The 13,620-nt window shown below is 48.1% G+C and overlaps 1 protein-coding gene across 1 annotated transcript in view; it reads left to right on the forward strand.

Moving 5' to 3' along the window:
• Positions 1-3,525: 3,525 nt before the first annotated feature.
• The window catches only part of DYNC2I2 (dynein 2 intermediate chain 2), a 29,584-nt gene continuing 19,489 nt past the window's right edge, over positions 3,526-13,620 (forward strand). The window contains exon 1 of the mRNA XM_038745679.1: positions 3,526-3,547. Coding sequence (XP_038601607.1) covers positions 3,526-3,547 — 22 coding nt within the window. The remainder of the gene's footprint in view (positions 3,548-13,620) is intronic.

Genomic DNA, 13,620 nt, shown 5'->3' on the forward strand with positions numbered 1-13,620 from the left:
GCTGAGGCCCAGAGAAGTGACTTAATAATAATGATGGTGTTTCTTAAGCGCTTACTATGTGCCAAGCGCTGCGGGGACAACGACAAGGTAGTTTGGCCCCCGTGGGGCTCCCAGTCTTCATCCCCATTTTACAGATGAGGTCACAGGCCCAGAGAAGTGACAGTAATAATGATGGTATTTAAGTGCTTACTGAAGTGACCTAATAATAATGATGGTGTTTGTTAAGCGCTTACTGTGTGCCAAGCGCTGGGGGGACAACGACAAGGTAGTTTGGCCCCTGTGGGGCTCACAGTCTTCATCCCCGTTTTACAGATGAGGTCGCTGAGGCCCAGAGAAGTGACCTAATAATAATGATGGTGTTTGTTAAGCGCTTACTATGTGCCAAGCGCTGCGGGGACAACGACAAGGTAGTTTGGCCCCCGTGGGGCTCCCAGTCTTCATCCCCATTTTACAGATGAGGTCACAGGCCCAGAGAAGTGACAGTAGTAATGATGGTATTTAAGTGCTTACTGAAGTGACCTAATAATAATGATGGTGTTTGTTAAGCGCTTACTATGTGCCAAGCGCCGGGGGGACAACGACAAGGTAGTTTGTCTCCTGTGGGGCTCACAGTCTTCATCCCCATTTTACAGATGAGGTCGCTGAGGTCCAGAGAAGTGACCTAATAATAATGATGGTGTTTGTTAAGTGCTTACTATGTGCCAAGCGCTGGGGGAACAACGACAAGGTAGTTTGGCCCCCGTGGGGCTCATAGTCTTCATCCCCGTTTTACGGATGAGGTCGCTGAGGCCCAGAGAAGTGACTTAATAATAATGATGGTGTTTGTTAAGCTCTTACTACGTGCCAAGCGCCGGGGGGACAACGACAAGGTAGTTTGGCCCCCGTGGGGCTCACAGTCTTCATCCCCGTTTTACAGATGAGGTTGCTGAGGCCCAGAGAAGCGACCTAATAATAATAATGGTGTTTGTTAAGCGCTTACTACGTGCCAAGCGCCGGGGGGACAACGACAAGGTAGTTTGGACCCCGTGGGGCTCCCAGTCTTCATCCCCATTTTACAGATGAGGTCGCCGAGGCCCAGAGAAGTGACCTAATAATAATGATGGTGTTTGTTAAGTGCTTACTATGTGCCAAGCGCTGGGGGGACAACGACAAGGTAATCAGTTTGTCCTCTGTGGGGCTCAGTCTTCATCCCCATTTTACAGATGAGGTCACAGGCCCAGAGAAGTGACAAGAATAATGATGGTATTTAAGTGCTTACTGAAGTGACCTAATAGTAATGATGGTGTTTGTTAAGCACTTACTATGTGCCAAGCGCTGGGGGGACAACGACAAGGTAGTTTGGCCCCCGTGGGGCTCACAGTCTTCATCCCCGTTTTACAGATGAGATTGCTGAGGCCCAGAGAAGTGACCTAATAATAATGATGGTGTTTGTTAAGCGCTTACTACGTGCCAAGTGCCGGGGGGACAACGACAAGGTAGTTTGGCCCCCGTGGGGCTCACAGTCTTCATCCCCGTTTTACAGATGAGGTCGCTGAGGCCCAGAGAAGCGACCTAATAATAATGATGGTATTTGTTAAGCGCTTACTATGTGCCAAGCACTTTTCTAAGCGCTGGGGTAGATATAAGGTGATCAGGTTGTCCCCCGTGGGGCTCACAGTCTTCATCCCCATTTTACAGATGAGGTCACTGAGGCCCAGAGAAGTGACTTAACAATAATGATGGTATTTGTTAAGCGCTTACTATGTGCCAAGCACTGTTCTAAGCACTGGGGTAGATATAAGATGATCAAGTTGTCCCCCGTGGGGCTCACAGTCTTCATCCCCATTTTACAGATGAGGTCACTGAGGTCCAGAGAAGTGACTTAATAATAATGATGGCATTTGCTAAGCGCTTACTGTGTGCAGAGCACTGTACTAATAATGATGGTGTTTGTTAAGCACTTACTATGTGCCAAGCGCCGGGGGGACAACAACAAGGTAATCAGTTTGTCCCCGGTGGGGCTCACAGTCTTCATCCCCATTTTACAGATGAGGTCACTGAGGCCCAGAGAAGTGACTTAATAATAATGATGGTGTTCGTTAAGCGCTTACTATGTGCCAAGCACTGGGGGGACAATGACAAGGTAATCAGTTTGTCCCCTGTGGGGCTCACAGTCTTCATCCCCATTTTACAGATGAGGTCACTGAGGCCCAGAGAAGTGACTTAACAATAATGATGGTATTTGTTAAGCGCTTACTATGTGCCAAGCACTGTTCTAAGCACTGGGGTAGATATAAGATGATCAGGTTGTCCCCCGTGGGGCTCACAGTCTTCATCCCCATTTTACAGATGAGGTCGCTGAGGCCCAGAGAAGTGACTTAATAATAATGATGGTATTTGTTAAGCACTTACTGTGTGCAGAGCACTGTACTAATAATGATGGTATTTGATAAGCGCTTACTATGTGCCAAGTGCTGGGGGGGAAACAAGGTAATCAGTTTGTCCCCCGTGGGGCTTACAGTCTTCATCCCCATTTTACAGATGAGGTCACTGAGGCCCAGAGAAGTGACTTAACAATAATGATGGTATTTGTTAAGTGCTTGCTATGTGCCAAGCACTGTTCTAAGCACTGGGGTAGATATAAGATGATCAGGTTGTCCCCCGTGGGGCTCACAGTCTTCATCCCCATTTTACAGATGAGGTCGCTGAGGCCCAGAGAAGTGACTTAATAATAATGATGGTATTTGTTAAGTACTTACTGTGTGCAGAGCACTGTACTAATAATGATGGTATTTGATAAGCGCTTACTATGTGCCAAGTGCTGGGAGGGAAACAAGGTAATCAGTTTGTCCCCCGTGGGGCTCACAGTCTTCATCCCCATTTTACAGATGAGGTCACTGAGGCCCAGAGAAGTGACTTAACAATAATGATGGTATTTGTTAAGTGCTTACTACGTGCCAAGCACTGTTCTAAGCGCTGGGGTAGATATAAGGTGATCAGGTTGGCCCCCGTGGGGCTCACAGTCCTAATCCCCATTTTACAGATGAGGCAACTGAGGCACAGAGAAGTGAGGTGATTTGCCTAAAGTCACACAGCTGACAAGCGGCGGAACAGGGATTAGAACCCACGACCTCTGACTCCCAAGCCCGGGCTCTTTCCACTAATCCACGTCACACACCTGGCAAGTGGCGGAACCGGGATTAGAACCCACGACCTCCGACTCCCAAGCCCGGGCTCTTTCCTCTGAGCCAAGCTGTCCAGCTCGGACTTAACTCCGGTCCAGAGTTTTCAGCACCGACGACCCATTCCAAGGGCACAGGGAGACTCGAAACGCCCAAATCCACGGGGTCGGTGGCTGGGGGTTCAACCCCACACAGCAGGCTCCCGCTTCAAGCAATCAGTCGGTTTGATTGAGCGCTTACTGTGGGGCAGAGCACTGTACTAAGCGCTAGGAAGAGGCCGGTACAACGGAGCGGGTAGACGCATCCCCCGCCCGCAACGACCGACCGCGGGATTGAAGGAGCCCCAAAGAAGATGGACCGGTAAATGGACGACGGCTCCACGGCTCGTGAGTAGTTCAATTAAAAATAATGGTGGTATTCGTTAAGCGCTAACTATGCGCCAAGCCCTGGGGTAGATCCAAGGTAGGTCGGACACAGTCGCTGTTCCACGTGACACTCGTTGTCCAAGTAGGAGGGAGAATAGGTGTTTTAATCTCCACTTTGCAGATGGGGAATCTGCAGCCCAGAAGAACTAAGGGTCTCATCCGAGGTTGCCCAGCAGCAGGAAGGTGGGCAGAGCCAGGATTACCCTCTAGACTGGGAGCTTGTTGTGGGCAGGGGACGTATCTACCAAGTCATTCATTCATTCATTCATTCAATTGTATTTATTGAGCGCTTACTGTGTGCAGAGCACTGTACTAAGCGCTTGGGAAGTACAAGTTGGCAACATAGAGAGACGGTCCCTACCCAACAGTGGGCTCACTTTTTTTTTATATTGTACTTTCTCAAATGTTTAGTAAAGGGCTAAGCACACAGCAAGCGCTCAATAAATATCATTGGTTGATTACAACCCTGGTCCTCTGATTCTCTACTGAGCCCTACTGAGAGCTCACCTCCTCCAGGAGGCCTTCCCAGACTGAGCCCCCTCATTCCTCTTCCCCTCCCCATCCCCTCGCCCTACCTCCTTCCCCTCCCCAAAGCACCTGTATATATGTTTGTACAGATTTATTCCTCTATTTATTTTACCGGTACATATTTACTATTCTATTTATTTTATTTTGTTAATATGTTTTGTTTCATTGTCTGTCTCCCCCTTCTAGACTGTGAGCCCGCTGTTTAGTAGGGACTGTCGCTAATATGTGGCCAACTTGTACTTCCCAAGCGCTCAGTACAGTGCTCTGCACACAGTAAGCGCTCAATAAATACGATTGAATGAGTGAATGCTCAGGCCAGTCCATTAGGTCAGGCCGCTTCCCTCATGGTGGCTTCTCTAAAACTGCTTCAGTTGATGGTGGATGGAAGCTCTTCATGCCTCTCAGATCCACGTTAGGTTAGATTGTGAGCCCCGAATGGGCCAGAGAATTGATGATCTTGGCTCATAGTAAGTACCACAATAAACAGTTTCACCTGAAACTCCCCTGCTTGCAATCCCATGAGTGAAAGAACTTGGGCTAGTGCGTTTGAAAGCCTTGTTGCCATATGACTTCTCCATTCGGAACATCCCTCTTCTCACCTTTCCTGCCCTGGACCTGGAATATCCTGAAGAGGGAGGATTCCAGAATTTGAATTCAGAGAGCTATAAGGCTCTACATGGTATTTGTCGTATTAGCCAGAACAGCTCATCAGAGGAAGTAGGAGAAAGAATTTCAACCCCATCATCATAATAATAATTATTATTATAACAGGGACCGTGTCTAATTTTAACATGTGCATTCTCTCCCAGCGTTTATTAAAGCGTGCTGCACTTTAATACTGTGGCAGAAATACTATGTCTGCCATTACTCCTGTGAGCCAAGTACTGTACTAAACATTGGGGTAAATACAACCCCAGGTTGGATGCAGTCCCTGTACCACATGGAGATCACAGTATAGGTGGGGTGGGAGAACAGGTATTTAATCCCCATTTTACAGATGAGGAAACTGAGGCCCAGAGAAGTTAAGTGACTTGCCTGAGGCCACGCGGCAGGGGAGTGGTAGAGCCGGGATTAGAAACCAGATCCTCTGGCTCCCAGTCCCCAGGGGACCTAACTCCATGCAGAGCTGTTGTCCTTCGCCTGCTGGATAGTTGGACCAGATTGGAGCGTGCCACATTCTGGATGCGGGGGGTGAGAACCGAGGATCGCTGGTCGTGTGCCAGGGTGAACACGGCATAAAGCGAAGTTGGCAATTCGTCTGGTTAAGTTGCTGGGCATAGTCCAGGATCGGTCAATTCAACAACTCCTCCGGGACTCTCACGCTGAACTGATCAATCAGTGATAATTATTGAGCACTTACTGTGCGCAGAGCACTGTACTAAGTGCTTGGGAGAGTACAATCCAACAAGCGTTGATAGACACGTTCCAGGAGATGCTGACAAAGGGGTTGGAAAGGGAGGAAAGCCCCGAAGAGACCGGGCAGTTACCGCTGGGTGGAAGAGGGGTGTGAACACGAGGAGAGAGAAAAACGGAAAACTTTCCAATGATTTACCCATGTCAGCTGTTCCGTTGTTTGATTCTGAAAAGACTCTGAATTCCCTCCCCAGCTACATATGCCAGATCACCATTCTCCCCACCTTTAAGGCTTTATCGTCATCAATGGAATTTATTGAGCGCTTACAGTGAGCCCTGTACTAAGTGCTTGTTAAATAACCATGGTATTTAAGCGCTTACTATGTGTTAGGCATTGTTCTAAATGCGAGGGTGGATTCAAGCAAATCAGTCAGTCAGTGGTATTTATTGAGTGCTTACTGTGTGCAGAACACTGTACTAAGCATTTGCGAGAGTTCAACATAATTTGACAGACACATCCCTGTCCACAGTGAACTTAGTCTAGAGGGGGAGACAGACATTAATATAAATAAAATTATAGATGTGTGCATAAGTGCTGTGGGACTGAATGGGGGGGAGCAAGTCAGACGCAGAAGGGAGTGGGAGAAGAGGAAAAGGAAGGCTTAGTCCAGGAAGACCTCCTGGAGGAGATTCTGTAAGGCTTTGAAAGTGGGGAGAGTCATTGTCGGATATGAGGAGGGAGGGCGTTCCAGGCCAGGGGTAGGACGTGGGCGAGAAGTCAGCGACGAGATAGACGAGATCGAGGTATGGTGAGAAAGTTGGCATTTAGAAGCCAAGTGTGTGGTTTGGGTTGTAGTAGGAGAAAAGTGAGGGCAAGGTGATTGAGTCCTTTAAAGCCAATGGTGAGGAGCTTCTGTTCGATGCTGAGGTGGATGGGCAACCACCGGAGTTTCTTGAGGAATGGGGAAACGTGACCTGAATGTTTTTGCAGAAGAATGATCCGGGCAGCAGAGTGAAATGTGGACTGGAGCGGAGAGAGACAGGAGGCAGGGACGTCGGCAAGAAGGCTGATACAGTAATCAAGGTGGGATAGGATAAGTGTGGAGAGGAAAGAGCAGATTTTAGTGATTCATTCAATCATATTTATTGAGCGCTTACTGTGTGCAGAGCACTGTACTAAGCGCTTGGGAAGTACATGTCGTGAAGGTCGAATTGACAGGATTTAGTGATGGATTGACTATGTGGGTTGACTTCCCAAGCGCTTAGTACAGTGCTGTGCACACAGTAAGCGCTCAATAAATATGTTTGAATGAATGAATGGGAGAGAGGAGTGAAGGATAAGGCCAAGGTTAAAGGCTTGTGAGACAGGAAGAATGGTGGTGCCGTCTACAGGGATGGGAAAGACAGAAGGACAGGGTTTGGGTGGGAAGATAAGGAGTTCTGTTTTAGACATGTTGTGTGAAGTGACAGGAGGTCATCCTAGTAGAGACGTCTTGAAGGCAGGAAGAAATGTGAGACTGCAGAGAGGGAGAGAGATTAGTGCTGGAAATCAGGTTGGACACAGTCCCTGTCCCACCTGGGCCTCATTTTACAGATGAGGGAACAGGGAGGTGAAGTGACTTGCCCCACATCAAAAAGCAGACAAGTGGCGGAGGCAGGATTAAAACCCAGGTCCTTCTGACTCCCAAGCCCATGCTCTACCCGCTAGGCCACGCTGCTTCTTGGGCCTAGTTAAAGCCACATCTCCTCTAAGAGGCCTTTCACAATCAAGACCTCTTTTGCCTGGCTCCCTCTCCCTTCTGCGTCTTCTGTGCACTTGGCATAGACCCTTAGGCGTTTGATATTCGCCTGCCCCTCAGCTCCATGGCACTTTTTAAAAAATCAGATTTGTCAAGTGCTTATCATACGCCAGGCATGGTACTAAGCGCTGGGGTAGATACAACAATAAACAGTGACAATCCCTGCCCACAAGAGCTCACACTCTGGGGGGATGAGGGGGTAGTGGGGAGACAGATGTCAGTACAAATAATAGTAGTGTGTTCTGTACACAGTGAGCACGCAACAAATACCACTGATGGGCTATTTCATTAGTCAGTTGCCCTCCTACAGAAGGTGGGAAGGGGCTGAATGCAGAGGGGTGTCTTCTTTTCAGGAGCTCTTCAAGGGCAAACTGCAAAATGGAAGTTCGGTCTCTGGTCAAGAACCAGAATCCCCACTGACCTCTCTGACCCATAACCCACCATCAGCATTATCAAGTCACATTTACAGGCACCAAATACAGAGTAAGTAGACGAGATCCTTGCCAGGAATTTACAACCTAAGCAAAATGATAAGCAGTGTGGCCTAATGGAAAGAGCACAGGACCTGGATTCTAATCATAAAATGGGGATTTGATACCTGTTCTCCCTCCTGCTTTTTTTGTTGTTGTTGGTATTATATTCATTCATTCAATCGCATTTATTGAGCGCTTACTGTGTGCAGAGCACCGTACTAAGCGCTTGGGAAGTACAAGTTGGCAACATATAGAGATGGTCCCTACCCAACAACGGGCTCACAGTCTAGAAGGGGGAGACAGACAACAAAACAAAACATGTTGACGTTATTTAAGTGCATACTATGGGCCGGGCACTGTACTAAATGCAGGGGTAGATACAATCTAATTAATTCATTCAATCGTATTTATTGAGCACTTACTGTGTGCAGAGCACTGTACCAAAGCGCTTGGAAAGTACAATTTGACAACATATAGAGAGGATCCCTACCCAACAATGGGCTCACAGTCTTAATCCCGATGAGGCACAGAAAAGTTAAACAAATTGCCCAAGTACATTCATTCATTCATTCATTCAATCGTATTTATTGAGCGCTTACTGTGTGCAGAGCACTGGACTAAGCGCTTGGGAAGTCCAAGTTGGCAACATATAGAGACGGTCCCTACCCAACAATGGGCTCACAGTCTAGAGGGGGGAGACAGACAACAAAACAAAACATATATACAGGTGTCAAGTCATCAGAACAAATAGAATTAAAGCTAAATGCACATCGTTAACAAAATAAATAGAATAGTAAATATGTACAAGTAAAACAAGGTCACACAGCAGACAAAAGGCAGAGCTGGCATTAGAACCCAGGTCCTCTGACTTTCCATTCATTCATTCAATCGTATTTATTGAGCGCTTACTGTGTGCAGAGCACTATACTAAGCGCTTGGGAAGTCCAAGTTGGCAACATATAGAGATGGTCTGTACCCAATAGCGGGCTCACAGTCTAGAAGGCGGTGGGGGCTTGGGGGGCATGCTACTTCTCAATAATAAGCAGTGTGCTTGAGAAGCAGCGTGGCTCAATGGAAAAGAGCCCGGGCTTTGGAGTCGGAGGTCATGGGTTCAAATCCCGGCTCCGCCGCTTGTCAGCTGTGTAACTTTGGGCAAGTCACTTGACTTCTCTGGGCCTCAGTTCCCTCCTCTGTAAAATGGGGATGAAGACTGGGAGCCCCCCCATGGGCCAACCTGATCACCTTGTAACCTCCCCAGCGCTTAGAACAGTGCTTTGCACCTAGTAAGCGCTTAATAAATGCCATTATCATTATTATTATTAACAATAACAAACATCCTGCCGTAATCCGGTACAAGGAATAGGTGAAATGGGGTCAACCTGCCCTATCTAGGGTTGAATTCCATCCTTGGCCAAACCCTTCCTTCTCTGGTTCCAGGTTCTTCCCTTCCTGGTTTCCAGGCGAGGTTGCTAAGTGTCCTTTATAAACAAGGGTTGTGCTCCAGCCCAGAGGCAGCTGCCGATTTGATGGAAAACTCTCATCTCCCTCCCCCCCACGGAGAGTTAGGCAAGGCAGAGGGCTGAAGATGGACAGATGTTAGGTGACCTGGCAGCTGGATGGAGAACCTCCCTGCCACATGACCCTCCCCAGGGACACAAGCCTCCATTAGCGAAACCACCCCCTTGGAAGCCTCCGTGGCTACAGAGCGGAGAGGTGATGTTGAGTCAAGGCAGTCCCCCACCCGGGCCCGGGAAAAGGTCAGGGGTGACATCCGATTCCCACCACGGGGTGACCCCAAATAACAATGGGACCAAATAGAGATCCCATGGAAGCTTCCCCCCCATCCTCCCTTCCACGCACACAAACACACCCCCTCTAGAAATGACAAAGCCATGACAATGGGCTTCATTAAGGGGTTCTCCGGGTCCTCATTAACACATCTTTATCCTCCAGGGCTTCAGAGCCGAGGGCAGAGACAAAAGCAGCTTGGGGAAGGAGGAGGAAGAGGAGGAGGGTGGAGAGAGAAAGAATCGATTTTCTGCTTTCATTCATTCAATTGTGTTGAGGGCTTACTTTGTGCGGAGCACTGTACTAAGCACTTGGGAGAGTACAATATGACAATAAACAGACACTTTCCCTGACCACAACGAGCTTACAGTCCACAGTCTGCTCTTTGTCATCTCAAAGGCAGAGACCACTGTCCCTCTGCATGGGCTGGAGGGTCAGGGCACCTGGCTGGGTTCTATCTCTGGCCCTGATTCCCGGGTGATCTCTTCCAGCGGCTCCGTACCGAGGTATGAAATCCCCATCTTCCTCCCAAAGGGCAAGGAAGAAGGAGATGTGTCTGTTATATTTTTCTAGCATATGCTCCCAAATGCTTAGTACAGTGCTCTGCACACCGTGAGCGCTCAGTAAATAAATAATTAAATACAAACCATCGATGGATTGCCCTGTCCTTTTCCCTCTTCCCTGGAGATTCCCACCCTTTCCACCCCCACCCCACCTCATTATCCTTGGGAGTTAGATCTCACCTCAAGCCCAAATCAGTGGTTTGGCTCAAACCTCCGCCATCCCACATGTCCCAAAGTTTCCCTAGTCCCTCCTGCTCCTCCACTACATTCCCCTGCCCTAGGGCCTCCCTATCACCCAATAAGACAATCACAATGGGGAAAGTGCTGACGAGCAGCTTTAAAGCCCTCAATCAGCTCACCCCATCTTACCTCTCCTCACTGATCTGCAACCTAGCCTGCACACATTTCACTCCTCTAGTGCCAGCTTACTCACTGTGCCGTGATCTCTTCTGTCCCACCGCTGACCCCTTTCCCACATCCTGCCTATGGCCTGGAACTCCCTCCTTCTCCATAATTTGCCAGACCACCACTCTTCAAAGCCTTATTAAGATCTCATCTCCTCCAAGAGGCCTTTCCAGTTGAAGCTCTCTTTTCCCTGAGGCCCTCTCCCTTCTGTGTCATTTATGCACCTGAGTCTGTAACCTTCAGCCCCATGGAACTTATGTACATAGCCTTTATTTATTTATTTATGTATTCATCTATTCACCCTCAGCCCCACAGAACTTATGTACATATCCTTAATTTATTTACTTTTTTTCTTTATATTAATGTCTGCCTCCCCCTCTAGACTGTAAGATCATTGTGGGCAGGGAATATGTCTGTTTATTGTTATATTGTACTCTCCCAAGCGCTTAGTATAGTGCTCTGCACACAATAAGCCCTCAATAAATACCAGTGACTGACCCCTCTACAGTGTAAGCTCCTTGTAGGCAGGGAATGGGTCTCCCAGCTCTGCTGTAATGTATTCTCCCAAGCACTTAGCACAGTATTCTGCCACTCTAAGCACTCAATAAACACCATTGATTGATTATTTGACTGCTGAGAGGGCATGAAGTACTCAACAGGGTAGCTAACTGCCTCAGTCATCATCCAATTAATCACTGTACCAAGATAGAGTTGGTAGGTGGGACCCCTGCCCTCAATAATAATAATAATGATGGTATTTGTTAAGCGCTTACTATGTGCCAAGCATTGTTCTTTCAGCCTAGTAGAAGAGACAGATATTAAAACAAATTACAGATAGAGGAAGTGGTGGAATATCAGGAAATGTCCCTAAGTGTTGTGGGGCTGAGGGGGGTGATAATGAATACCAAAGTGCTTAAGGGGTACAGACCTACGGGGAAATAAGGTTAGGCAAAGAAGGCCTCTTGGAGAAGATATTACTTTAGCAGAGCTTTAAAGGTGGAGAGTGGTGGTCTGTATACCAAGTCTGGTAGAGGAAGAGGGAGGGAGTTGTCAAGGGGTTAGAGATGAGACAGACAAAGTTGAGGTACATTAGACGAGCGAAGCGTGCAGTTGGGCTTCTAATAGGAGATACGGAGGGGTGAGCCGATCGAGCACCTTAAAGCCGGTGGTGAGGAGTTTCTGTTTGATGCGGAGATGAATGAGCAACTACCGCAGATTTTTGAGGAGTGGGGAGACGTGGACTGAACAGTTTTTTTTAGAACAGTGATCCGGACCGCAGGGAATTTGTGGATTTTATGGCTGGGTCAGTCAGGAGGGGTCTCAGAGTGACCCAGGCTCAGCCTCTCTGCCAGAGCGAGGAGTAGGCGAAGTCAGTGTCCTGCAAACTCCAAACAGAAATCTGGCAATGCTAGTGATACCGGGCAGGAAGGGTTTTGTTTTTTTTAATTGTTATTTATTTTTAGGGTATTTGTTAAGCACTTGTGCCAGGCACTGTACTAAGCACTGGGGTAGATACAAGATAATCAGGTTGGATACAGTCCCTGTCGCACATAGGGCTCACAGTCCAAGTCGGTGGGAGGAGGATTTAATGCCCATTTTATAGATGAGGTAACTGAAGCACAGGGAAGTGAAGTGGCTTGCTCAAAGTCACACAGCAGACAAGTGGTAGAGCAAGGATGAGAACCCAGGTCCTCTGACTCTCAGGCCCAAGCTCTTTCCACTAGGCCACACTGGGACCGTCTCTATATGTTGCCGACTCGTACTTCCCAAGTGCTTAGTACAGTGCTCGGCACACAGTAAGTGCTCAATAAATAAGATTGAATGAATGAATGATGATAATGATGATGATATTTGTTAAGTGCTTACTGTATGTCATGCACTGTTCTAAATGCTGCAGTAGATGCGAGCTAATTGGGTTGGACAAATGGGGCTCACGTTCTTAATCCCCATTTTCCAGATGAGGTCACTGAGGCCCAGAGAAGTGAAGTGACTTACCCGAGGTCACACAGCAGACAAGTGGTGGAGCTGGGATTAGAAGCTAGATCCTTCTGACTCCAAGGCCCGGGCTCTATCCATTAGGCCACGCTGCTTCCCACTGTTTCTTGTTCCTGTCCTCTCGCTCTTCAAGCTCTCAGCAGCTTGTGGGCAGGGAATGTGTCTGTTTATTGATAGACGTGGCCTAGCGGATAGAGCACGGGACTGGGAGTCAGAAGGACCCAGGTTCTAATTCCGGCTCCCCCATTTGTTCGCTGTGCGACCTTGAGCAAGTCACTTCAATTCCCTGGACCTCTTCTGTAAAATGAGGATTAAAACTGTGAGCCCCGTGTGGGATACGGGATTGTGTCCAACCTGATTAGCTTGTAGCTACCTAGCCTAGCACATACAGTGCCTAGCACGTAGTAAGTGCTCAACAAATGCTACAATTATTATTGTATTCTCCCAAGAGCTTAGTACAGTGTTTTGCACACAGTAAGCGCTGAATAAGTACAATTGAATGAATGAATGACTGCGGACTGACCGGCCGGGACACGTCGAGCAGAGCCCCGAGTCAGAGCTCTCCCACCTGTCAAGGCTTCCCCATCCATGATAGCTGGTAGCCGAGAAGGTGAAACGTGGGGCCGACTCGTGGTTAGGCCCTGGACTTCCGCTGGGAAGGCCAGGAACTTGGCATCCCTTAGCCCTCGGGGCTGCCCAGGCAGCAAAGCTCCTTAATAAATACTTAGTGGAAATAGCAAGCGCTTCCTCAGTGAGACCCAGGGCAGGAAAAGGAAGTGAGGAGGACAGGGAATGGGACCCTGGTCAAAGCTGCTTTCTTTTTTCATGGTATTTGTTGAGTACTTATTATGTGCCAGTCAGTCAGTTGTATTTATTGAGCACTTACTGTAATAATAGTAACTGTGGTATTTGTTAAGCACTTACTATGTGCCAGGCACTGTAATAAGCACTGGAGTAGGTACAAGTTACTCAGTTGGATGCAGTCCCAAGCTCACAGTCTTAATTCCCATTTTACAGAACAGGTAACGGAGGCACAGAGAAATGAAGTGACTTGCCCAAGTCACACAACAGACAAGCGGTGGAGCCGGGATTAGGATCCAGGTCCTTTTGGCTCCCAGGCCCCTGTTCTA

The sequence above is a fragment of the Tachyglossus aculeatus genome, chromosome 4 (assembly GCF_015852505.1).
Source record: "Tachyglossus aculeatus isolate mTacAcu1 chromosome 4, mTacAcu1.pri, whole genome shotgun sequence".
NCBI lineage: Eukaryota > Metazoa > Chordata > Mammalia > Monotremata > Tachyglossidae > Tachyglossus > Tachyglossus aculeatus.